The sequence below is a fragment of the Aotus nancymaae genome, unplaced genomic scaffold (genome assembly GCF_030222135.1).
Source record: "Aotus nancymaae isolate 86718 unplaced genomic scaffold, 86718_ANA_hifiasm-v0.15.2.pri h1tg000058l, whole genome shotgun sequence".
NCBI lineage: Eukaryota > Metazoa > Chordata > Mammalia > Primates > Aotidae > Aotus > Aotus nancymaae.
Window position 1 is genome coordinate 55429381 of NW_026988472.1, and position 27210 is coordinate 55456590.

Sequence of the window (27210 nt, forward strand, 5' to 3'; positions counted from 1 at the left end):
GAAAATTGCTTGAACCTTGGAGGTGGAGGTTGCAGTGAGCTGAGATGGCATCACTGCATTCCACTTTGGTTAACAGAGCCAGACTCCGTTTCAAAAAAAAAAAAAAAAAAAAAAGCATGAGACAAGCCACAGACTGGGAGAAAATATTGTCAAATCAATAGTGCAACTCAATAATGAGAAAACAAAGACTGGGTACGGTGGCTCACGCCTAGAATCCCGATGCTTTGAGAGGTTGAGATGGGAGGATCACTCAGCTCTGGAGTTGGAGGCCAGCCTGGGCAACATAGTGTGACCCCATGAATATTTTTGTAATTCAACACCTAGAAGTGTGCACACAGCTCTTATTTGAAAAAAAAAAAAGTCCTTGAAGTGATTCATTTTACATCTGACGTTGCGTGCAAGGTATGCTCTGCCTCAATAAGAAAAAAGAAATGCGATCCCTGGCAAATAGATGAGCAAACACATTGGTGTGCAGAGCTAAAATGAGGTGGGACAGTGATAAGAGCTACATAGGCTAGCAGCGATACACATACAGCAATGCTTGCTGTTAAGTGCACACAGCCACAGTTGCAACTGTAACCTGGATTGTTTTCTATCGTGCTTTTATGTTTGTGAAAAATAGCAAAAGGAAAAAACAAGGCACGAAATTTAAGAGCTATGGAGTGATTATTCAAGATGAGTTTTCAAGAGAACCACTTTTCCGTCTAGATCAAAAGCCAGAGGGGATTCCACCTTCCTGCCATTGAAAACTCTGAGTGTTCAGCACCAGATGTCTGGGCTCCTTCCGTGAGTGTGAGGTTCTGCAAATAGAACAGAAGGTCTTTTGTGGACGCCTGAAAAAGCCACCAGTACATTCCTTGGGAACTTGCCTGATCTGTTTCTGGGACAACCTAACTTGGTTTCTGCGGAATTCCTGTTTTCACTTTTCAGAGTGAATCAGCTACGCACACGCCCGAGCCAGCCGCTCAGTGCCTCCGAGAGAGCCGGTGCGTGTCTGCTTTCGCAAGCAGAAAGGATTTCTTCTCAGGAACAGCCCCCTGCTAAATCCAGCTGCTCTCGGCCTGATGGAACTGCATTTCAGGTAACTGGACTTCCCTGGACTTCTTCTCACGGGCCGGCTTTTGCACGTGCGGAGACGCTCCAGGGCTTATTCTCAACCAAACACTCTTTTGTGCCAAACTGCGTCTTTTCAAACAAGTCCCTGTCAATGTTTGAAAAGCAATTTCCTTTCGAAAAAAAAAAATAATAATAATCAGTGAAAATATCAAGTACAGATTTTATGTGGGAGATTTCCAAAGGTAATGCGTAAGAAAAATGAATGAGGGAAGATACACCAAATGGCAGACACAGCATCCACACCAGATTCTGACCTTAGAGATGCTGAACGCACACACACTGAACATTCAGGACATCTTGGGCATGAAAAGCGAAATTGGGCTTGGGAACAGGGCCCAGGCAAAGCAGTGAAGACGGGCTGACTGCCCGGGACTACAGGTCAGGGCGGGAAAGGAGGGCTGCGGTTCCTGCTCCCTGGAAGAGAACTGAAGGCTAAATTGTCAGTCTCGCTTGGGTGTTTCCTCGTCTTTTTTTTTTATCTTTCTTTTTATCGTATTGCATTATATTTTACTGTATTCTATATTTTATTATTTTGTTTTATTTTAAATTGAGACAGGATCTTGCCATGTTGCCCAGGCTGTTCTCAAACTCCTGGCCTCAAGTGATCCTCCCATCTCGGCCTCCCAAAGTGTCGGGATTACAAGTGTGAGCCACTGTACCCAGCCTCTTGAATCTTTCTAGATGTCTTGTATCTTTAGAATAAAAAATAGAACGTTTTCATTCAGTAGCAAAAACTCAATCTGGAGCAAAATGTGTAACATTCTAAGGGTTAAAGTGCAGAGTTCTTTAGAAAAGAAAACTCTGCTTTTATTGTGTCGCTAAATACATAAATACATCTCTTCAGAGGTAGGCCACAGACTTGATGTTACATGACTTTTCAACCATGATTGAAGCTCCTATATTTAGATACCAACATAACCAGCCACATAAACACAACCAGTTATGTTCCCAGGCAAGTCAGAAGTACCCCATAGTATGCTTTTTCCTTGAAAAATCATGTACATATATATGTTATATGTATATGTGTTTTATATGTCTATATGTACTATACATATATAAACATTTTTCTTGAAGAAAGTACATATATTAATATGTTATATGTATAGCTTTACATGTTTTATATGTATGCATTACAGTATGTATACATGTGTATATATGTTATATATGCATATGTTATATACATGCATGTATGTATACACATTATATACATGTACATATAAATGTATATAAACATACATATATGAACACAAACATGTACTCATATATGTACGTTTTGTATGTTATATGTTTATATTTATATGTGCAAATTATAACATGTATTTATGTGTGTGTACACATATGTACATATTTTATATATTTATACATATATGTGCAAATATATTTAAAAGTATATATTACTTTTATGAAGAAAAACATGCATATTTGAATTTAAAAATTATGATTTATTATATATTTACATATTTTATTATTATTATATTTTATTTTCTAGAGATAGGCTCTCACTTTGTTGCTCAGACTGATCTTGAACCCATGGGCTTAAGTGATCCTCCAGCCTCAGCCTCCCAGAGTGCTGGATTATAGGTGTGAGCCACCGTAGCCAGCCTTATTTACACATTTTATATGATACATTTATATTATGTATGATGTACAAAAGTTATACTATATTATATATAATAAATATGAATATATAAATGAAAATATTCCTTTATGTCCCCTACAAGGAAATAATTTAAGATTTGTTGCTAAGAATCACAAAGTAAAAGCAATTACCATTAGGGCACACACCTGTGGCAGGAAACGAACTCATTTCTGATGCCCTTGTAATACACCTTTTGAGATACGCCATCAAAACTGTCTACTTGTAAAAATGAGTCAGGCCGGAGTGCGCCACCATTTCCGCTCTTCATCCCAGAAGTAGGGTGGTTTCCACACCCACGCAAGGAGGAGGCAAGATCAGGTAGGCTCCGTGACCTCCCACAGACCCAGCATGTGGCTGCGTACGGAGTTGTGAAGAGACAGTGTAAGGTTTGTTCTTGCCGAGTTTAAAACGGAAGAAACTGAGACCAGCACAAGAAGATCCAATGCAAATGATTTATTCAGGCTCCTGGGTGAGGTTCTACGGTCCAACAGGAGGGGCTGGAGAAGTCACGCGGACTCCTCTCAGACGTGGGGTTTTATAGGGAGTGGTGGTGTTTGATTGGTTGTGCCCAAGTTGAGCGGGGCCTAGATGGACCAAAATGGCAGGAGGGGAGTGGGGCCCAGATGGAACAAAATGGCAGGTGGGGAGTGGGGCCTGGATGGGACAAAATGGCAGGCGGGGAGCGGGGCCCGGATGAGACAAAATGGTAGGCAAGGAGTAGGGCCCGGATGGGACAAAATGGCAGGCAAGGAGTGGGGCCCGGATGGAACAAAATGGTAGATGGGGAGTGGGGCCCGGATGGAACAAAATGGTAGATGGGGAGTGGGGCCCGGATGGGACAAAATGCTATCGGGTAGGTTCTGGCAGGGCTTTTTTCCAGGCTCCTGGTGAGAGGGTGTGTGTCTGAGCTCCCCGTGAGGGAAGGGGGTGTGTCCAAGCTCCTGGCAAGGGAGGGGGGTGTGTCCGAGCTCCCAGCTGCAGGGTGGGGTGTGGGTCCATGCAACCGGCCTTACAGACAGCAGGGGGAAATAACTCTAGGAAACCCCTCCTTGTAGGTCAAGGGTGGTTGAATGCTAGGGACCATTGTGTAGGGTTCCATTCCATAGAGTAACTTCCAACAGTGCTCATGCAGTGCTCATGCAGTGCCTCACAAGCTGCTGCTGCCTTCTTGCTCTTTTCTTTTCTCTCTTGCTCTGTCCCCCAGGGTGGAGTGCAGTGGTGAGATCTCAGCTCACTGCAACCTCCGCCTCCTGGGTTCAAGCAATTCTCCTACCTCAGTCTCCCAAGTAGCTGGGTTTATAGGCATGTGCCACCACAATCAGCTAATTTTTGTGTTTTTAGTAGAGATGGGGTTTCGCCATGTTGGCCAGGCTGGTCTCTAACTCCTGAACTCAGGTGATCCACTCCCCTCGGCCTCCCAAAGTGCTGGGATTGCAGGCATGAGCCACTGTGCCCAACATGTCTTTTCTATTTTTTTAAATTAAGCAGTGCTTGAAAATAATCCTTTTTTTCTTAACTTTTTTTCTTATTTAAATTTTTTTCTTTTTATCTTATCTTTATTATTATTATTGTTATTATTATTATTGAGACAGAGCCTCGCTCCCTTGACCAAGCTGGAGTGCAATGGTGTGATCTTGCCTCACTGCAACCTCCGACTCCCGGGTTCAAGCGATTCTCCTGCCTCAGCCTCCCGAGTAGCTGGGATTACAGGCATGCAGTACCACGCCTGGCTAATTTTTGTATTTTCAGTAGATACAGGGTTTCAGCATGTTGGCCAGGCTGGTCTGGAGCTCCTGGGCTCAAGTGATCCGCCCACCTCAGCCTCCCCAAGTGCTGGCATTATAGGCGTGAGGCACTGTACCTGGCCTTTTTACTTCTTTTTGTTGTTAGTTTACTTAAATTTTTTTTTCTTTTTTCTTTTTATCTTATCTTTATTATTTCTTATTTACTTCATTTACCACTGAACAGATAACTTCTTTAAAAAAATTTTTTTTGAGACAGGGTCTTGCTCTGTCAGCCAGGCTGGAGTGAAACTGTAGCTTCAACCCCTCAGGCTCAAATAATCCTCCCACCTCAGCCTCTTATGGGAGGCACATGCCACCATGCCTGGCTAATTGTTTTATTATTTGTAGAGACAGTGTCTTGCTCTGATGGCGGGGCTGGTCCGGAAGTCTTGGGCGCAAGCAGTCCTCCTGCCTCAACCTCCCCAAGTGCTAGGATTACAGGCATGAGCCACAATGACGAGCCTAATTTTTTTATTTTTGTAGAGACAGGGTCTCGCTTTGCTGCCTAGGCTGCTCTGAAACTCCTGGCCTCAAGCAATCTTCCTGCCTCAGCCTCCCAAAGCGCTGGAATTCCAGGCATGAGCCACCATGCCAGGCTGGATAATGATAATATTATAGCAAGCACCTTGTGTAGGACAGCATAGGCAATCACTTAAAAACCTAAGGAGAGTGGCAGAGCGCGGTGGCTCACGCCTGTAATCCCAGGACCTCGGGAGGCCAAGGCTGGCAGATCGCTTGAGATCAGGACTTTGAGACCAGCCTGGGCAACATGGGGAAACTCCGTCTCTACAAAAAATAAAGAAAAAAAACCTAAGGTGACTCACCACTGGTTTGGTGGATGTAGGCGTGGCTTTGAGATCCCCCATGCTGGGATGTCAGGGGAGCCTGTGCTCCCGCTGTCTGCCCTAACTCTGATCTCCTTCTGACTCGGGAAAAACAAACAAAGCCAATCATTCCCAGCCCAAAGCCTTGTGCGAGCGCTCTCCGCCTTCACGAGCTTGCTTCCTTTGGGAGAAGCCTTCCTGTTCGTGCTCGGGGATTCAGGAGGGAAGCCAGGAGCAGAGGTGAATCCTGTGATGTTCATTTGTGCTGGAAGTAGACTCCGTGCCCAGGCATGAAGGTACTGTGGTGAACAGAGTTTCCCGTTCCCTTTTCTGTCTCAGAATATTGCCCAGTTTGTTTTTATAAAGCAGAAAAGTGCCTGTGACTTACAGGCCTAGGAATGTAGCTCTTTCCTGGAGAAGGGGGATCTGTTTTCTAATGTGCAGGAGAGGCTGTGGGCCCCCCGCTCTGGGTCACCTCAGTGTCACAGTTTCCAAAATTAAACTCATTCAAGGCGTTTATCACCATGTCTTTATTTAACTTTTTCCTCCAAGAAAAAATTTCATCTTTTTACTTATAAATACATATCATTGTGGGGGAAAGAAAAATTAGGCCGGCTCGGTGGCTCACTGTAATGCCAGCACTTTGGGAGTTCGAGGCGGGTGGATCGCTGGAGCCCAGGAGTTTGAGAACAGCCTGAGCAAGAGAGGAAACTCCACCTCTACTTAATAAAAAACAAAAACCAAACAAACAAAAAACAGTAGCCAGGCGTAGTGACGTGTGCCTATAGTTTCAGCTACCTGGGAGTCTGAGGTGGGAGGATCGCTTGAGCCCGTGAATTTGAGGCTGCAGTGAGCTCTGGTTGCACCACTGCTCTCCAGCCTGGGTGACACAGCAAGACCTTATCTCAAGAAAAAAAGGAAAAGAAAAAGTAGAAAAAGAACACTTTTCCTAGATCTCCGCACCCAGAGATACAGAGCTAAGCCGTTGCTGGGCAGGATTGCTGCCAGCCAGCTTCGCCTACTTTGCGGTGGTTTGGGGTTTCCTCATCACATCTATTTGTACAGTGTTTTGCTTTCATTCATTGTTTTCTGAATGTTGGCAGCATGTCATTGTAGGCCAGAAAGCAAAGCTGCGGGTATTAAAATGCTCACTTTGGCTTTCTCTCCAGGTACAATGTTAAATCAATCTCTTGCCCAGTGAAGATGCTATCAGGTTGGTACAAAAGCAATTCCGTTTTTTGCTATTACTTTTATAATATTAGAATTGTGTACACCCTCTAGGGTAAAACAAACGAACAAACAAAACAGCCTCAGCAGCAGAGAGTGTGTATACCTCATCCCTTCCTGTTTCCTAAACAAAGCACAGGTGATATCTGCGGTCTTTGTCTTCAACAGACAGAAAATTATTGGAGATGTAGCAATTCAGTGTTATTTCCTCCTGTCTTTTAAAAAAAATTTTAAATCTTTATTTTCAATTGAGATGAGGTCTCGATATGTTGCCCGGCAGGTCTCAAAGTCCTGGGCTCAAGTGACCCGCCTCCCTCAGCCTCCCAGAGTGCTGGGATGACAGGCGTGAGCTTCCAGGCCCAGCCTCCTCTTGACTTATTTAATCAGTTTAACTAATTTATTCTTACTTTAGAATGTTTGCTGTTGGCATAGAGAGATAAATACTGCTTTTTCTATGTTGATTTTGTATCTTTCAACTTTACTGAAAGTGTTGATCTGTTCTAATAGCTTTTTTTTTCTGGAGTCTCTAGAGTTGTTTTCTAAATATAAGATCGTATCGCCTACAAAGATAACTTGACTTCTTCCTTTGCCGTTTAGAGTCTTTCATATGTTTCTGTGACCTGATTGCTCTGGCTAGGACTTCTAGTGCTCTGTTGGATAAAAGTGCTGAAACTGGTCATCCTCGTCTTGCTCCGGATCTTAGAGGAAAGGCTTTGAGATTTCCCTGTTGAGTATGATACCAGCTGTGGGTTTGTCGTGTGTGGCTTTTATTGTGTTGGGGTATGTTCCTTCTATACCCAGGTTCTTGAGAGTTTTTATCAGGAAAGGGACATTGAATTTTATCCAGGGCTTTTTGCTATCTAGCTTATTTGTATTTCTAGAAATATTTCTCTTTGTATTCCTTCTATTTAAGCTGTAAATAATTTCTATTTGGGAGGTTTTCTTCTCTCTTTCTTGCCCTCTTTCTGTCTGTCTCTGCCTTTGTCTTTCTCTCTGTTTCTTTTTCTGCCTTTTTCTCTCTCTCTTCGTTTTGCTTTCATTAAAGTTATATGTGTACTAAATCAATACATGCTCGTTATGTTTTTTAGCATAATATCTGTTTTAGATCATCACAAGAATGCATTTCCCTTGAAGCTCACTTGACATCTGAAGACAGCAAAGCTCCCTTCCCAGCCCATATTTATTTCCCACCAGAAATAAATCTCGTGACCGTTTACTTGGTCTTTGTTTTTCCTGTTTGCGTTAGTGTTCGTGGCTTTGTCTTCTTTTATCGTGACCTGTGATCAGCGTTTTTCACTCTGTTATTAAAGCTGTGAACCCAGAAAAATCTGAGACAGCTCCAAGTTCATTTAGAAAGTTGATTTTTGTCAAGGTTGAGGATGCTTCCGTGCTGCAGCCACAGGAGGTCCTGACGACTTGCGCCCGAGGTGGTCGGGACAAAACTTGGTTTTATACATTTTAGGAAGATATGAGACATCAATCAAAATATGCCAGAAGTACATTGGTTCGGTCTAGAAAAGCGGGATAACTTGAAGCAAAAGCAGGAAGACTCCAAGCCGGGAGGGGCTTCCAGGTCGCAGGCAAGAGTGGAACACTTGCATTCTTTTGAGTTTCTGATGAGCCTTTCTGAAGGAGGCAGTCAGATTTGCATCTATCTCAGTGGGCTGAGGGGTGACTTTGAATAGAAAGGAGGCAGGTTGGCCCTGAGCAGTTCCCAGCTTGACTTTTCCCTTTAGCTTAGTGATCTGGGGACCCCAACGTTTATTTTCCTTTCACGAAGCTCGTTGTCGTTCTCAGAAGACTGGTTTTGTCCTGAATCCTGCTAGGAGTAAACGGAAATCTGTCACCCAATCGCTTCTCTCCCAGTCACTCCCTGGGTTCCGCAGCCCTGCGGACCTTGCCCACCCCTCCTCTCTGCCCTCCCTGCTCCCACACTGGCTGTGTCTGTCCTTGGTCACCTGGACAGCCACCACGGCCACTTCTGCGCTCTCAGTGCCTGCTGGCTTCAGTGTGTCCTCACCTACTGGCTGCTGGGCCCTTCTGAAAAAGCGGCCAGGTCGCTTCCAGGGTTACTCAGAGGCAGAAAGCCACCACATCAGCATGCTCCCGTCTCTTTGTCTTCTACGCAGTCCCTCGTCCAGTGGATGAAAAGTGAACTCTGTAGAATATCTGAAGAGATTTATTCTGAGCCAAATGGGAGTGATCATGACCCATGACACAGCCCTCAGGAGGTCCTGAGAACATGTGCCCAAGGTAGACAGGGTGCAGCTTGGTTTTATACATTTTAGGGAGGCATGAGACATCAATCAAATACATTTGAGAAATACGTTGGTTTGGTCCAGAAAGGCAGGACAATTCAAAGTGGGGGGCTTCCAGGCTATACGGAGATTTAAACATTTCCTGGTTGACAGTTGGCTGAGTTCATCTAAAAGACCTGGGATCCATAGAAAAGAAATGTTCAGGTTAAAATAAAGACTGTGGACAGTCTGTCCTTAGAGACAATAGATGACAAATGTTTCCTATTCAGACCCTTTAAAAGGTTCCAGACTCTCAGTTAATCTCTTCAAGATTAGGAAGAAAAAGATCTAGCCGTGTGAATAGAGATCCTCTACAGATGCAAATTTCCCCCCACCCCCAAAGGATGGCTTTGCAGGGCCATTTCAAAATATGGCAAAAAAACACGTTTTGGGGTAAAATATTTTGACTTCCTTATTTGTCCCCTGTTATGCCAGAGTCAGATTGGAAAGTAAGTCACGATATACAGGGTTAAATGAAACCCGTCTGATGAGAATCTATGGTGTGTAGGGTGTAAGACTCCAGACCCCTTAGATAGGAACTTGGGCAAGATAAAAAAACAATCAGAGCTTTGTCCTCAGCCCCACGCACAGGCACGGTGGGGTCAGACCACTGCGGTGCCCTGAAGGTGGCCTCTTGCTGCTTGGAACTCTAATTGTTCATCATCCATTCCATTCCTTTCCTGCTCTACACTCTGGGCCCTCCCTCCCTTCTCGGAGAGACTGAGGGGCCGCCCCTCTGTGCTTTGGGGGTCGCCTGTTTCCTTCTGTGGACTGAAGGTTCCCACCCTTCAGTCTCAATGGTCGCACCGTCTCCCTGCAGCACCTTCCCCTAGCCTCTCTCCTTCATGCAACACTCGGTGCCCAGGCCTTGCTCCTTCAGACTGACACTCCCGGTTCTGTTCTCAGGTCATTGTATTGCTGATCTTCATTACCTCTACTCAGGTTCTTTTGTGCATCATCCAAGCTTTGATCTTTCCCCGCTTCCCACTTCCAAATCAGGACTCTCTTTGCGCTTCTGGATGTTAGGAATCAGCCCTGCCCCAGGCTCAGGAATCAAAAGACAAAAGAATGTGCTTCTGGACACTGGGATTCTCTCCTCACTTTGCAGTCCTCGGCCCTGATGACGCCACTCACGGGTGATGAAAGCTGGTAAAGGGGATGAAACATGGTTTACATTCTTAACACAGTGTTAAACATTTTTGAAGCTTTTCACTAGGGAAGAGCATTCCTTTATGAGATTTTGGTCATTGTTTTAAGATATTTTTGCTATTGATATCATGAGCGGGAATCAAAGTTCCCCGTTCTAATTATGTGCTTATAATCAGTTCAATTTCTGCTGTCAATGTGATTGTGGACATCTTTATGTCTTACAGGAACTAGAGACAGAGACAACATGTTACATCTGCAGCATTCTTGGTAAGATAGAATTGTACACACTCGTTAATAGTTTCTTTCTTTCTTTCTTCTTTCTTTCTTTCTTTCTCTTTCTTTCTTTTTCTTTCTCTAACTTTCTTCCCTCCCTCCCTTCCTTCTTTCTTTTTTTTTTTTTCCTTTATAGAGACAGGGTCTCACCATGTTGCCCAAGCTGGTCTTGAACTCCTGGGCTTACGCAATCCTCGCACCTTGGCCTCCCAAAATGCTGGGATAACAGGCATGAGCCACCACACCTGACCGCTTCTGCGTCTCTTGATGGTGCTTTCTCAGAATGCACTGATAGTGATCGATCCTGCATCTGGAGAATGAAGCATGAGACTCGTGATTAATAGATGTGCTCCATGCTCCCTTGATTTGGCGTTGTCCCAGGCAGCCTCAGAAGGAATTTTATTTCATTCTTTGCAAGTCAGGTGGGCATCACCCTCTGCCGTGGGCCAGGTGTCTGGTTTTCCCTACTGCAAACCTTCCTGGAGATTCGGATCATATGTTTACTGCGTCGCACTGGGGATTGGAACACTATGGCCCTGCTGTCCATGTGCATGCCCAGGGTGGCATCGAGGAGAGAGGTAGCAATGATGGTGTCAGGCTGTGTGTCACCAACCCCTGCGCCAATGCTGCCTCATGGTACGCAACCACCAGGGCTTCCTCCTCCAGGTACCAGTGGGCTAAAGAAGTCAGTCCTGGGTCTTTTCATCTGTGTGCTAGAACAAACAGAGGATTTACATAGACTCAGAGGTAGCAGCTCACTGTGGTCTCACCTTGCCCCAAGCTATGGCTCTTCCTTGCTCTGCTGGGCGGTCCAACCCCTAACCCCAGCTGCCAGTCCGTAAATTCAACACAGTTTGCTTAAGGAAGAGCGATGAAGAAGAGGCAATGGAGAAGGGGCGATAGCCGTTCTGGGGACTCCATCCATCCAGGAAACATGACTAGGCAGGTTTTCTGTGTGTTTTTGCTTTTTATTGTTGCTGTTGTTGTTTTGAGACAGCCTTGCTCTGTTGCTGTGCAGTGGCACGATCTCAGCTCGCTGCAGCCTCAACCTCCCAGGCTCAAGCGATCCTTCCTCCTCAGCCTTCCCAGTAGTTGGAACTACAGACACGTGCCACCATGCCCAGCTAATTTGGGATGAGTTTTCACCATGCTGTGCAGGCTGGTCTTGAACTCTTGAGCTAAAGCAATCCACCAGCTATGGCCTCAGAAAGTACTGAGATTACAGGCACGAGCCACTGCACTCGACCAAGGCTTCCTGTTAATCAGGAGTTTAATCACTTAACAGCAGACTTTAGAGCTTCCAAAAGAAAATACTTAAAGGCCAAATAAAACCATCAACAGGATCGGTTAACTGTAACCAGAGAAAAACAATCGAATGCCTAAGAGATTTCCTGAAAGCTAGTCTGAAATGTGATGATAATAACTATACCCCTTAAAATAGCGAGGCCAACTTCCCTCATACACAAGTTCTGCAAGTGAGGCGGGCAGGCGCGTGACGCAGTCTCTGACGGCTTGTGCTTCAGGGGCTGGCTAGCTGGGATGCTCGGCGTGCTGCTAAGTTTGGCGCCTTCGGCTTCCAGCGACGTTTCCGCCTCCCGGCCGAACATTCTTCTTCTGATGGCCGACGACCTTGGCATCGGGGACATCGGCTGCTATGGCAACAACACCATGAGGCAAGTGACACCAGAAGAAACAGAAGCCGCTGAAAATGCACACAGCCCTTGATCTTGGCAGTTCACACTGCAGCACCTCTGTGCTTTCTGTCTCTCTCCAATGTTGCTTTCGTCCCTTGCCAGCACTAACCCGACTTCAATCCATCCTACATACGACTGCTCATTTCATTTTTATTTTTATTGTTATTATTTTTTCTGAGACACAGTCTCGCTCTGTGGTCCAGCCTGGATTGCACTGGTACAGTTAGAGCTCACTGCTGCATCAACCTCCTGGCTTCCAGTGATCCTCCTGCCCCAGCCTCCCGAGTATCTAGGACTGCGGGTGTCCACCATCGTGTCTGGGCAATTTTTAAATTTCTTGTAAAGTCGGGGTTTTGCTATGTTGCCCAGCCTGCTCTGGAACTTCTGGGCTCAAGTGATCCACATGCCTCAGCCTCCCAAAGTGCTGGTATTGCAGGTGTGAGCCACCATACCCAGCCTCTTTTCTTTTCTTTTTTGAGACAGAGTCTCACTCTTGCCCAGGCTGGAGTGCAGTGATGTGATCTTGGCTCACTGCAACCTCCACCTCCCGGATTCCAGAGATTCTCCTGCCTCAGCCTCCTGAGTAGCTGGGATTACAGCTGCCCACCATTATACCTGGTTAATTTTTATATTTTTGGTAGAGACAGGGTTTCACCATGTTGGCCAGGCTGATCTCGAACTCCTGGCCTCAAGTGATCCACCCGCTTCAGCCTCCCAAAGTGCTGGGATTACAGGTGTGAGCTACTGTACCCAGCCTAATTTCATTTTTTAAATATGATTTTTATCCACCCAGTACATGATGGACAATGCTTTAGAAATCTCTGCTATCAATCATCAATCAGGCATGGTGGCTCATGCCTGTAATCCCAGCCCTTTGGGAGGCTGAGGCAGGAGGATCACTTAAGTCCAGGAGTTCAAGACCAGCCTGGGCAACATAGTGAAATCCTGTCTCTACAAAATAGAAACATTAATTTTTAAATTCAAAACAAATTAGCCAGACATGGTGGCATGTACCTGTAATCCTAGCTATTCAAAAGGGTGAGGTGCAGGAGGATTGCTTGAGCCCAGGAGTTTGAGGTTACAGTGAGCTGTGATCAGGCCACTGCACTCTGGGCAACAGAATGAGACCCAGTTTCAAAAAGCAAACAGGCCGGGTATGGTGGCTCACACCTGTAATCCCAGAACTTTGGGAGGTCAAGGCAGGCGGATCACTTGGAGGTCAGGAGTTGGAGACTAGCCTGGCCAACATGGTGAAACCCTGTCTCTACTAAAAATACAGAAATTAGCTGAATGTGAGGAGGGCACCTGTAATCCCAGCTACTTGGGAGGCTGAGGCAGGAGAATCGCTCGAACCTGGGATGTGGAGGTTGTATTGAGCCTCAGATAGCACCACTGCACTCCAGCCTGGGCGACAGAGTAAGACTCAGTCTCAAAATACAAACAAACAAAGAAACAGAAGCAATCAGTGCCGTTGCCTGTAAGCAGAACACCAGTATTGATCTCCATCTCACTCCTATCCTGTCCATCTAGCCAAGCCCAGCACTTATGCGGGATTTCAGTGCTCCCCTGCTGAAAAGCTCTGCTTCAGGCAGGCAAGTCCACACCCTCCTAATGCCAAAATATGGCGTGCCCATCTGTCATGAGCTAGAGCTAGTCCAGCTTCCTGTCCGAATCCCAGTGCGTCGGTGTCCATGAAGTCAAACCTTCCCATGAACACTGAGTCCCGCAGAAGGTACCCCGGGCTCTCAGTTCCGCATTTCCTGAGGTCGTTCTCTCAGTACCAACAGTGCCTTGTGGAAACTTAGTCACTCTATTTATTTACTCATTCATTTATTTATTTTAGAGACAGGGTTTTATCTGTCACCCAGGCGGAAGTACAGTGTTGTTATCACAGCTCACTGCAGCCTTAAACTCCTGAGGTCAAGCAATCCTCCTTCCTCAGCCTCCTGAGTTGCTGGTTCTACAGACCTGCACCACCGTGCCTTAATGTTTCTGTTTCTGTGAGTTTTTTTTGTTGTTTTTTGTAGAGACAGGGTCTTGCCATGTGGGCCAGGCTGGTCTGGAACTCTTGGCCCCAAACAATCCTCCCATCTTGGCCTTCCAAAGGGCTGGGATTACAGGCATGAGCCACGACGCCCAGGCTCTCCTATTTAAATGAGTTGATGTTTCTCTGAAGGTTCAGAAGACATTAGAAATCCTTGACATTGTCTTTGAGTCATTCCTAAGAACATTTTGAAGCACTCAATGTGACCAGCGGACCTTCTATGAAGTAGCATGTAGCTATGCTTATGAAAAACCTGTCTAATTTTAACAAGTAAAGGTGTTAATTTGTCCCTCCCTAGGACTCCAAATATTGACCACCTTGCAGAGTTTGGCGTGAAGCTGACCCAGCACGTCTCTGCCGCGTCTTTGTGTACCCCAAGCAGAGCAGCCTTCCTCACGGGCAGGTACCCTGTTCGATCAGGTTAGTCTCTCCTTACAGCTGCACTAGGGTCCAGCCTGGTGCATTAATCACACTTTTTAGTTTTTAAATTCGGATTTTTTAATAGATTTTTTTGATTTAGAGATAAGAGGGCTGTCTCCATCTTGCCCATTGTGGTCTTGAAATGCTGGGCTCAAAAGATCCTCCCTTCTTGACCTCCCAGAGTGTTGGGATTACCGGCGTGAGCCACCGTGCCCAGGCAGGTTTATATTCTGATGCTTTGACATCTCAGGGCTTTGCTAACCTTGGCAGCACTGACCCTCCCAACGCTAGCCAATTCTTAGAGATAGCAAACAAGTCACCTGGGAGTGTAACTTTCATAGATAAACCAATCAGTCCAGAGGCCACACCCCCACCCATCACCTTTATGAGATTTTCATATGTGGGGCCACTCTATCTTTGCCCTAATGCCCCCAGAATCGATTACCAGCTTTCTAGGGACAGTCCCTGCAGACCAAAGCCCATGGAAATGGTACAAACTGGCCAGTCTTAAGCCGGCTTACCCTACCTTGCCCATTATTTCCCAAAATAGAAAAAAATAAACAGAGAAAGGGTTTTTTTGTGCTTTCCCCTCACTCCCTCTGCCTCCTGACCAACCCTGGAGCTTCCCCATATAATCACATAGCATGGCTCACCCCAGTCTCCTGTTGAACTGTGAGTAATGAACTATCTCTCCAACGACAGTCATCTCCTGATCTGTTGGCCTTGCCGTAGCTGAATAATGATAAAACCTTAATAATAATAATAATGCATAACACCTACATTTTAAAGCACTTGGGTAGAGGCTGGTCACGATGGCTCACACCTATAATCCCAGCACTTTGGGAGGCTGAGGCAGGCAGATCACTTGAGGTTAGGAGTTTGAGACCAGCCTGGCCAACATGGGGAAACCCCATCTCTACTAAAAATATAAAAATTAGCTGGGTGTGATGATGAGTCCCTGTAATCCCAGCTACCTGGGAGGCTGAGGCAGGATGATTGCTTGAATATGGGAGGCAGAGGTTGCAGTGAGCTGAGATCACGCCACTGCACTTCAGCCTGGGTGAAAGAGCAAGACTCCATCTCAAAACAAACAGATAAAAAACAAACCAAGCAACCCTTGGGTAGAGATTTGGAATGTTTGGAGAGGAGAATAAATTTTATCAGTGGATACCAACCTTGTCAGTACATTAGAATCATCCAGAGGATCTTCCTACTATCCCAAAGCCCAAGTTCTAGCCAAGACCAATAAAATTAGCACCCCTGGGGTGATAACCAGGCATCAGAATATTTTGAAGCTCCCCACGCGATTCCAATGGGCAGACAAGTTTGAGAACCTTTGGAGTATATCAAGAGTTTGATGAAATTATAAAATCATTTTTAGGTCAGGCACAATGGCTCATGTCTGTAATCTCAACATTTTAGGAGGCTGAGGTGGGAAGATTTACTTGAGTCTAAGAGTTCAAGGCCAGCCTGGGAAACATAGTGAGACCCCGTCTCTACAAAAAATTTAAAAATATTAGCTGGGCACGGTGGTGTGCACCTATAGTACCAGCTACTTGGGAGGCTGAGGTGGGAGGATCACTTGAGCCCCGGAGTTCAAGGCTGCAGTGAGCTATAATCATGCCACTACACTCAAGCCTGGGTGAGAGTGAGACCCCATCTCTGCAAAAAATTTAAAAATTAGCCAGATGTGGTGGTGCGCACCTATAGTTCCAGCTACTCAGGTAGCTGAGGCGGGAGGATTGTTTGAGCCCAGCTGGTGGAGGCTGCAGTGAGCATTGATTACACCCCTGCATTCCAGCCTGGATGACAGAACAAGACCCCATCTCTAAGTAAACTAATTAACAAGCAAAAAATAATTTTTAATTTTTATTTGTTTTTCACTGAATTATATTCCTTATAATCTGCATGTAATAGGAAAATCCATCTTCTCAGTAATGTTTTCAATAAATTAATCATTGACTTTGCTGCCAAAACTGCAATTCCCAAGGCAAAGTCATGTAGGAAGTCCATTTTCAACTTAATTTTAAGTAAGAGAGATTTTTACCAAGCATTCTATTTTTAAATAAATAATAAATAGCAAACAGAAAACAAATGTTTAACAGTAATTCTTTTTCCTAATAATTGCTCAAAGGGATGGTTTCCAGCATTGGTCACCGTGTTCTTCAGTGGACTGGAGCATCTGGAGGTCTTCCAACAAATGAGACAACTTTTGCAAAAATATTGAAAGAGAAAGGCTATGCTACTGGACTCATAGGTATGTATGTTTTTAAAAGTGGTAAGCACGTGACCTTTATGTGGAAAGGACATTCAGCTAAAAACTTTGGAAAGGAAAATGGATGAGGTGCTGTGGGATTTTCCACTAGACAGAAAGCTGCATATATCTAGGAACAATGTTACTTTCCAGGTGGTTTGCTGCAAAATAGGTACTCCAGAAATATCAGATCAGGCAAGGTGGCTCACGCCTATAACCCCAGCACTTTGAACGCCATGGTGGACGGACTGCTTCAGCCCATGAGTTTGAAACCAGCCTGGGCAACATAGCCAGGCCCCACTTCTACCAAAAATAATAATAATAATGAATTTAAAAATAAATCAAATGTGCTCGTGCCTGTGCCATACGTCCCAAGCGCCATTGCACAACACGTAACCACTTTGTCCTGTGGGATCCTCTCCCACCTTTCACATGAAATTTTTGTCTCAGACATTAATGTCTCAGACTGAACACCTCCAGCTCTGTTACGGTCAGTTTATGGATCACCTTGGCTAGTTTAGTGCTGCAATCTGAATGTTTTGTCCCCTCTGCAAATTCCTATGTTGAAACTCTTACCCCCCAGGTGATGGTGTTAGGAGGTGAAGCCTTTGGGAGGTGATGAGGTTTCAAAAGTGGAGCCTCATATGTAGGACTAGTGCCCCTACCAAAAGAACCCCAGTCAGGCACGGTGGCTCACGCCTGTCATCCCAGCACTTTGGGAAACCGAAGTGGGTGAATTGCTTGAGGCCAGGAGTTTGAGAGCAGCCTGGGCAGCATGGCGAAACCCTGACTCTACAAAAAAAGAAGGGAAAAAAAAGAAAACAAAGAAAGCAAAGGAACATAAACTTGATGAAATATTTGGCACTTCACACAATGTTCTGGTAGACCACGACAAAAAAAATAAGAAACAATATATTATTTTATCAAAAATTTGTGTAATAATACCTACTCTTCCCTTCGGTATGTATGAAAATGTCTTTACAAGATTTAGTACCTCCCTGTTGGCTTCCGTAACTAACATGCTTATTTTTCTACAAGTTAACAAAGCGTGTCATGTATTGGATGAAAAATAAAATTAATGACAATAGTTCCTTGAAAGGAGACCAAGCTACCATTATCGTTATTGTGTTATAGTAATGATTTTTATCAATAGTTCCATTTATTGATAACAAACATTATGACTAGTGGATACAGTGAATATAAAATCCAATAACTTAGATATTTCTAAGAGTTAAAAATCATAAAATGTTTTTTGTTTAATTTTTTACCAAAAAAAAAAATTCTGGGGAGATTCACTCATCGGTGTCAAACGAAGGTGCATTTTTTTCCAATAGACTTTTTTTTTTGAGGCAGGGTCTCGTTCTGTGACTCAGGCTGGAGGGCAGTGGTACAGTCTCGACCTCCCAGGCTCAAGCGATCCTCCCACCTTAGTCTCCCAAGGAGCTGTTACTACAGGCTTGCACCACCATGCCCGGTTAATTTTTTCTATTTTTTTTTGTAGAGACAGGGTCTTCCCATGCTACCCAGGCTGGTCTCAAACTCTTGGGCTCAAGCAATCCTCCCACTTTAGCCTCCCAAAGTGCTGGGATTATAGTTGCAAGCCACATGCCTGGCCAACTATACTTTTTCTAAGAGAGAAGAATCTATCCTTATGGGTTATTCATTGGGAAATCATGAGGTTTTCCAGATGGCAGACAGAATTGGGGTGTTTAGAAGACACACACATCTCTTTGTCAACACTGTAGTAGTGACCGCATAGAAGCAAAGCCTACATTCCTTTGACTGACTTTGAAAGGTATGCATTGCGAAACCCACCATTCACTTCAACCATGGCCACTGTCATAGTGGCTTATCAAAGACAGAATAATTCCAAAGTCGAGAAGTCTTTTGCCCATGCTGATGGTATCACATGGTGCTTTCTGGCCTTCATCATTGCCCTGCAAAACAAGGTGCAGTGGACTAAATAATGGTCCCCAGAGATGTCAACCCCTAACCTCTGAATCTAGCAAATATTAGCTTATATACAAAAAAGACTCTTTGTAAATGTGATAAAGTTAACAATCTTGAGGTGAGAAGATAATCCTGAATTATACAGCTGGGCCCACTGTGCAAGGACAAGACTTCGTTTAAGATGAAGGTATAGGAAGATTGGGCCACAGAGAGGAGAAAGCAGTTGTAATTGGAGTGATGCAGCCACAAGCCAAGGGATGCCTGAAACCCCCAGGAGCTGGGAGAGGCAGGAAGTATCCTCCCCTAGAGCCTCTGGAGAGAGTATGCATATGTCTGTGTTCTAATATCCTCTTCTCATAGGACACAAATTCTATCAGATTAGGCCCTGTATTAGTCTGTTCTCAGGCTGCTAATAAAGACATACTCGAGACTGGGTAATTATAAAGAAAAGAGGTTTAATGGACTCACAGTTCCACATGGCTGGGGAGGCCTCACAATTATGGTGGAAGGCAAAGGAGAAGCAAAGTCATGTCTTACATGACATAGGGCAAGAGAGCATGTGCAGGGGAACTCCCATTCATAAAACCATCAGATCTGGTGAGACTCATTCACTACTATGACAACAGCATGAGGGAAACTGCTCCCATGATTCAATTATCTCCACCGGGCCCTGCCCTTCACACATGAGGATTATTACAATTCAAGGTGAGATGTGGGTGGGGACACAGCCACATCACATCAGGGCCCAAGCTAATGACATCATTTTACCTTAATTATCTCTTTGAACACCCTGTCTCCAAATACAGTCATGTTCTGAGGTCCCGGGGGTTAGAGCTTCAACCCATGAGTTAGAGGCAGGCCAGGATTCAGCTGACAACAAAGTCACTGCAGATATAATCAAGTAAAGATGCGGCCTCTGTGGGGCCTCCTGAAGGACTGCTGTCTTTATAAGACAGGAGATTAGGTCACAGACACACACAAGAGGACAATGCCACGGAAACATGGAGGCAGAGACCAGAGTGATTCGGCCCTGAGTGCAGGGATGCCTGGAGCCCTCAGGAACTGGGAGAGGCTGGAAGGAGCCTCCACTAGAGCCTCCGATTTGAGTCTGGCCCGGAGACACTTTGATCTCAGACTCCTGGTCTGTAGGACTGGGAGAGGATAATTTTCTGTTGTGTTAAGCAACCAGTTTTACAGTAATTTGCTCCACCTGTGACAGGTAACTAATATTTTGGCTAAAGCTGCCACATGGGGTCCTCATTTCTCTGAAACGATGAGGCCAGATTGCGTTGCAAATAACAGCTAATGCTGCCCGCACCTCTCCGCAATCTCCCGGCCCCCCAGTGTCTAACAGAGTATCAAGAATGTGACAAACAGTCAATATCTACATGTCCAGTTATGTTCAGATGCTTGTCACATCAACATCCTTTTCGCCTCTCAGGAAAATGGCATCTGGGTCTCAACTGTGAGTCAGCCAGTGATCATTGCCACCACCCCCTCCACCACGGCTTTGACTATTTCTACGGAATGCCTTTCTCCATGATGGGTGACTGCGCCCGCTGGGAACTCTCAGAGAAGCGTGTCAACCTGGAGCAGAAACTCAACTTCCTCTTCCAAGTCCTGGCCTTGGTCGCCCTCACACTGGCAGCGGGGAAGCTGGTGCACCTGATATCCATCTCATGGATGCCAGTCATCTGGTCAGCCCTCCTGGCCGTCCTCCTCCTCACAACCTCCTGTTTCGTGGGTGCTCTGATTGTGCATGCCGATTGCTTTCTGATGAGAAACCACACCATCACGGAGCAGCCCATGCGTTTCCAAAGAGTCACGCCCCTTATTCTGCAGGAGGTCGAGTCCTTTCTCAAAAGGTCAGCAGAAAAGGGTCAGCTTCCTCCAACCACTCGGTGGCTCATTCCTGTAATCCCAGCACTTTCGAACGCCAAGGTGGGAGGATCACTTGAGGTCAGCAGTTCAAGACCAGCCTGGCTAACATGGTGAAACCCCGTCTCTATTAAAAATACAAAATTTAGCCCGATGTGGTGGTGAATGCCTGTAATCCCAGCTACTCGGGAGGCTGAGATGGGAAAATTACTTGAACCCGGGAGGTGAAGTTTGCAGTGAGTTCAGGTCACATCACTGCACTCCAGCCTGGGTGTCACAGGGAGACCCTGTATAAAAAAAAAAAAAAGAAAAGAAAAAAGTCTTCTTTGAATGGGATAGCCATGACCAAAAACATTTTTTGGTAAAATTGGGTCATAGATGAGGGACAGTGGAGCCCTCTGACTTGCCTTGTGTCCATTAAAACACTGTTACAGCTGAGCTGGGCGTAGTGGTGCACACCTGTTATCCCAGGTATTCGGGAGACTGAGGCAAGAGGATGATTTGAGGCCCGGAGGTTGAGGCCATGTATGAGGCTGTGAAGGTAGCCTTGGCGACAGAGCAAGGCCTTGTCTCAAAGAGAAATTGTTTACAGGTCAGCTGGAATTTGCTGCTACTCTGGAGTCTTATTCCCTCGGAACAATTTAAAAAAATGCCTATCATCAGAAGTCAGATGTCCTATGGCAGAATTCAGCCTGCAGTAAATTCTATGGCAAGGAAACTTCCTATGTCACACCAGGAGAAATAGGATGAAAAGAGATCTTAACACTACAGAGTTATTTTCATGCTCCCCAAGGGTATTCTAGTAAAGATGGTGACACCATCAAAAGTCAAAAGTCACCTTGCCTGGTGACAATGAGGTTGTCATCATCTCCTACAACATTCTTTTTTCTTTTGGGGCAGAATCTTGCTCTGTTGCCAGGCTGGAGTGCAGTGACACGCTCTCGGCTCACTGCAACCTCCACCTCCCAGGTTCAAGTGATTCTCCTGCCTCAGCCTCTTGATTAGCTGGGATTATAGGCGTGCACCACCACACCCAGATAATTTTTGTATTTTTAGTGGAGACAGGTTTCCCCCTATTGGACAAGGCTTGTATTGAACTCATGACCTCAAGTGATCCACCCACCTCGGCCTCCCAAAGTGCTGGGATTACAGGCGTAAGCCACCATGGCTGGCCTCCTATCACATTCTTAGAGCGTTCTTTTATTTTTACTTTTTTGAGACTGAGTCTCAATCTGTTGCCCAGGGTGGAATGCAGTGGTGTGATCTCCACTCCCTGCAATCTCCACCTCCTGGGTTTAAGTGATTCTTGTGCCTCAGTCTCCCAAGTGGCTGAGACTAAAGGCATATGTTTATATTTTTAATAGAGGCGGGTTTTCGCCACATTGGCCGGGATGGTCTCGAACTCCTGGCCTCAAGAGATCCTCCCACCTTGGCCTCCCAAAGTGCTGGGATTACAGGCGTGAGCTACCACACCCAGTCTCTTAGAGAGTTTTTCATGGAATTACCTAATGTATGACAGAAAGGGCATTGACAGCTTGCAAATTAAAGCAGGTAAGACTGTTGCGTTGTTTTTATTTTTTAACGTGACGGGATCTGGCTGTGTTGCCCAGGCTGGTCTTGAACTCCCGGGCTCAAGCGATCCTCCTGCCTCAGCGTCCCAAAGTGCTAAGATTACAGAAATGAGACACCATGCCCAGCCTGATGTGTTCTAATTAAGGCTAATACCTTCACCATTGCTCTTATGCTTTAAGGATCGAGATTAGACCGTGAACACCAGGTGAAAGGAGGACAATTTGAACAATATTAATTGTTTTTAAACAATATTGTCTAAAGTGTCTCATTTTTAATATCTTGTTTCATAACTATTTTGTGTCCTACTCCTCACTACGTGATAGCAGTTATAAAGAAAATTGAACAAAATCAAAGTCATGTCAGACAGTAACCTGCTGTTCTTTTAACTTCGCATTGTCTGAAGTATGTAGAGTTAGAACATTGTAATATTCAGGGAAAGAAGATGCATTAAATCAGTTTGGATTTTTATTTATTTATTTACTATGAGACAGGATTTCATTCCCGTTGTCCAGGCTGGAGTGCAGTGGCACAACCTCAGCTCACTGCAACCTCCTCCTCCAAGGGTCAAGCAATCCTCCCGCCCAGCCTCCCGAGTAGTCAGAAGCACAGGTGCACGTCACCACACCCTGCTAATTTTTGTATTTTTAGTAGAGATGGGGTCTTGCTATGTTTCCCATGCTGGTCTCCAACTCCTGGACTAAAGCAACGCTCCCGCCTCAGCCTCCCAAAATGCTGGAATTGCAGGTGGGAGTCACCACGCTGGGCCCAGTGTGGGTTTTTAAAAAGATTTCAGAAGGGAAAAGTCACGATGTTAAAGAGTGCTAAACAGGACAGGTGCTGTGGCACACGCCTATGATCGCAGCTGCTCAGGAGGCTGAGGCAGGAGAATTGCTTGAACCCGGGAGGCGGAGGTTGCAGTGAGCTGAGATCATGCCACTCCACCCCAGCCTGAGCAACAGAGCCAGAATCTGTCTCAAAAACAGAGTCTTAAACAGACCAGGCAGACATCGTAGCTCATGCCTATAATCCCAGAACTTTGGAAGGCCGAGATAGGCAGGTCAGTTGAGCCGAGAAGTTCGAGACCAGTCTAATCAACATAGTGAGACCCTGTCTCTACCAAAATAAATAAATGAATAAATAAAAGCTGGGCCTGTTAGCACATGCCTGTAGCCCCAGCTACTTGGGAGGCTGAGGTAGGAGGATCACTTGAGCCTGGGAGATTGAGGCTGCAGTGAGCTGAGATTGTGTCACTGCACTCCAGCCTGGGTAACAGAGCATGATCCCATCTCTAAAAAAAGGAAAGATTGTTAAAACAGGAAAATCCTTCTAAAAAAGGAATGTTAAACAGAAGAATATTTTCCTGTTGAAGAAGAGTTTTGAGCATTGCTTTTTAGTGAGCAGAGTTGAGAAGACATGTGAGCTCGGATGTGACAAGTGAAATCCGTGTTTAGTATCGACAGGACTTCAATATCTGTTGTATTTATTTTCAGGAATAAGCTTCGGCCTTTCCTCCTCTTTGTTTCCTTTTTGCACGTCCACATCCCTCTTATCACTACGAAGAACTTCCTCGGGAAGAGTGCCCACGGGCTGTACGGGGATAACGTAGAGGAGATGGACTGGATGGTGGGTAAGTGCCCTTCCAGGGGAAAGGAGCTGCTTCCCATCAGCAGCAGAAGCAGGAAAGGAAACAACGAAAAGGTGAGAGACAGAAGATGCAGAATGGCGACTGCAGTGAGACTGGATTTCAAGAGTCCAAAATGTTACAGCACAAATCTTCACTCTGTTAGCAGAGGATGAATTCCATAATGTGCATGGGAGGCAATGCGATTCGGCCAAGGATGTCCACATCTTAATCCCATGTGGCAGAAACAATGATAGCCCCAAAGCTGTCCACTCCCTAGTCTTCATGTGGGAGACAGAATAACGGCTGCAAACACGTCCACGTCCTAATCTTGATGTGATAGACAGAAAAATGGCCCCAAAGAGCCACTTTCTGATCCCTGTGTGGGAGACAGAATAATGGCCCCAAAGATGTCCACATCTTAATCCCCGTGTGTTAAATAGAATAATGGCCTCAGAGATTTCCACGTCTTAATTCCCAAGTGGCATTCCCAGAGTTTTGGCCCCAAAGATGTCCACATCCTAATGCCATGTGGTACACAAATGAAAGAAAGATCAGGTAAGATTCCTCTCAGCTGTAGAGTGGCTAGTGGCTCCACTGCACTGAAAATAGGACTAAATTTCCTCCTGTCACCAACAGCCCCGTGACCTGCTGCTGCCCAGATCCTAGTCTGACCTCTGCCCTTGTCCTCCCCACCTGCTGCATTCTGGCCACGTGGATGCCACACAGTATCTGTCACATTTGTCCGCTGCACAGGCTTCTACACCTGCTGTTCCCTCCCCAAATGGTTCCTCAGGCTTCGCTGTCTTCTGTTCAGAGCCCGCCCTGAAGCACCCTAAAGTGGCTCTGCCCCAATCATCTTCTCTCCCATTCTCCTGAGGTCCCTTTTCTGTTTTGCCTTTGTTTTCCTCCTCATCCTCCTCTTTCTCCTTTCTCCTCCTCCCCCTCTTCTTCTTCTTCCTGTTCTTCTTCTCTTCCTCCTCCTTCCTCCTCCTCTTCTTCCTCCTCCTCTTCCTCCTCCTCCTCTTCTTCCTCCTCCTCTTCGTCCTCCTCCTCCTCTTCTTCCTCCTCTTCTTCTCCCTCTCCTCTTCCTCCTCCTCTTCTTCCTCCTCCTCTTCGTCCTCCTCCTCCTCTTCGTCCTCCTCTTCTTTCTTCTTCCTTCTTTGTTTCCTAACACAGCATCACCATTTTTTCTCTTCATGACCATGTGTTAGGTAGCTTGATTTTCCATTTTCCCCCAGGAGAATATAAAGTCTTGTGGGTCTGGATTGTCTTGTCTCATTCACTCATTGTATTTCCTGGGTTTAAAACAGAATGGAAGGGGAATAATGCTTGAGTGAGTCAGGGCTGGGTGAGTTTATGGGCACAGCACATCCTTGCCTCCCAAAAAAGAACTTAGGAACCCCTGGGTTTAGGTGGCTGTGGGCTGAGAATTCCAGGTTGCTCAGAATAATTGCCATCAGAGATTTGGGTGAAAGATGTATTTAAAATTTTTTTCTTTGCTCAATAAGCTAGGCATGGAAGGAGAAATGTTAATTGTGTGTGTGTGTGACAGGGTCTCACTCTTACCTAGGCTGGAATGAAGTGGTGCAACTGTGCCTCACTGCACCCTACCTTCCCAGGCTCAAGCAATCCTCCCACCTCAGCCTCCCAAGTAGCTTGGACCACAGGTGCGCACTACCACAGCTGGTTAATTTTTTTATTATTTGTAGAGACGAGGTCTTGCTATGTTGCTCAGGCTGGTCTCAAACTCATAGGCTCAACGAGCCTCCCGCCTCAGCCTCCCAAACTGCTGAGATTCCAGGCGTGAGCTACTGTGCCCGGCCAACTGTGAGTGACATTAGTTACATGAGTTCCCTTGTGTGTGGTTGCAGGAAGCTCAGTGTCACCACTGGGAACTGGTCTGCATGTTCAGCCTATACATTCTTCTCTGTAATGTTCACATGCCTCACTTTTTTTTTTTTGAGAATGAGTCTCACTCTGTTACCCAGGCTAGAGTGCAATGGAATGATCTTGGCTCCTGGAAACCTCCACTTCCTGGGTTCAAGCGATTCTCCTGCCTCAGCCTCCCAAGAAGCTGGGACTACAGGCATGTGCCACCACTCCCGGCTAATTTGTGTATTTTTAGTAGAGATGGGATTTCACCATGTTAGCCAGGCTGGTCTCCAACTCCTGACCTCAAATGATCCGCCTGCCTCGGCCTCCTGAAGTGCTGGGATTACACTTTTAAGTCTTTGATATTTTGTCCTTGTAGGTTGCCTAAAACTCTGACCAAAGGATGGGGTGCGTACAAAGTCACACATCAATCTACAACAAGAGATAGCAAAATTATACAACAACTGTCTCCCATTATGCATTAAAACTAAGGATTCATTCTTGTGGATAGCCCCCAAATGCTAAAGCATACACTTCATAGCTGCATTTCTGATATTTTTCTATTTCAACGGCCTCAAAAACATCTATTCCTTGCAGGACAGATCCTTGACGCTTTGGACATGGAAGGTTTGACCAACAGCACCCTCGTTTATTTTACATCAGATCACGGGGGATCCCTAGAGAATCAATTTGGAAACACCCAGTATGGCGGCTGGAATGGAATTTATAAAGGTAAGGCTGAGTCGCTCCTAGATCCTGATCTTGCAGCTTTATCTCTTCCCTGCAATTCCCAACAGGGCCTTCCGTTCCAGGAGGGTTAGTATTGTTGCTCATGGATATTGTGTTTTTCTGTCCAGGGTAAAAGTGATAATTCGTCATGCTCCGGGTTGAATTTTTCTTCCCGTACCAAACCAAGGGTTGGGCTGGTTATTCTGGTGGCCCAAAAATGAGATGCAGATGAACTGGGAGAGCAGGGACTTTATTTCTGTAACCGGTCACAGGGAGAAGGCCTGGACATTATCGCCAGACCTCAGTCCTCAGGAGGTCTTGAGAACATGTGCCCAAGGCGGTCGTGGTGCAGCTTGGTTTATACATTTTGGGAAGGCATGAGACATGGATCAAATACATTTAAGGGACACATTGGTTGGGTCCACATTGGCGGGACAACTCAAAGCTGGGCGGGTTCCAGCTTATACGGAGATTTAAACATTTCCTGGATGACAATTCATTGAGTTTCTCTAAAGACCTGGGGTCAATAGAAGGGAATATCTGGGTTAACATAAAGGATTTTGGAGGCCAGGAATGGTGGCCCATGCCTGTAATCCCAGCATTTTTGGAGGCCAAGGCTGATGGATTACTTGAGGTCAGGAGTTCGACACCAGTCTGGCCAACATGGTGAAACCCTGTCTCTACTAAAAATACAGAAATTAGCTGGATGTGGTGGTGTGTGCCTGTAATCCCAGCTACTAGGGAGGCTGAGGCAGGAGAATTGCTTAAACCTGGGAGGTAAAGGTTGCAGTGAGCTGAGATTGTGCCACTGCACTCCAGCCTGGGTGACAGAGTAGGACTCTGTCTCCAAAAAAAAAAGGAGTA

At 45.7% G+C, this 27210-nt stretch overlaps 1 protein-coding gene across 2 annotated transcripts in view; it reads left to right on the forward strand.

Moving 5' to 3' along the window:
• The first annotated feature begins 943 nt into the window (after nt 1-943).
• ARSL (arylsulfatase L) overlaps nt 944-27210 on the forward strand; it is a 34758-nt gene continuing 8491 nt past the window's right edge. Inside the window, exons 1-9 of one of the 2 annotated variants that reach the window (XM_012458792.2) lie at nt 944-1081; nt 6533-6576; nt 10261-10303; nt 11833-11982; nt 14346-14467; nt 16602-16724; nt 20113-20536; nt 23612-23748; nt 26215-26349. In XM_012458792.2, coding sequence (XP_012314215.1) covers nt 1065-1081; nt 6533-6576; nt 10261-10303; nt 11833-11982; nt 14346-14467; nt 16602-16724; nt 20113-20536; nt 23612-23748; nt 26215-26349 — 1195 coding nt within the window. In that variant the 5' untranslated portion in view covers nt 944-1064. The remainder of the gene's footprint in view (nt 1082-6532; nt 6577-10260; nt 10304-11832; nt 11983-14345; nt 14468-16601; nt 16725-20112; nt 20537-23611; nt 23749-26214; nt 26350-27210) is intronic. The other variant, XM_012458793.2, reaches the window with a different exon arrangement.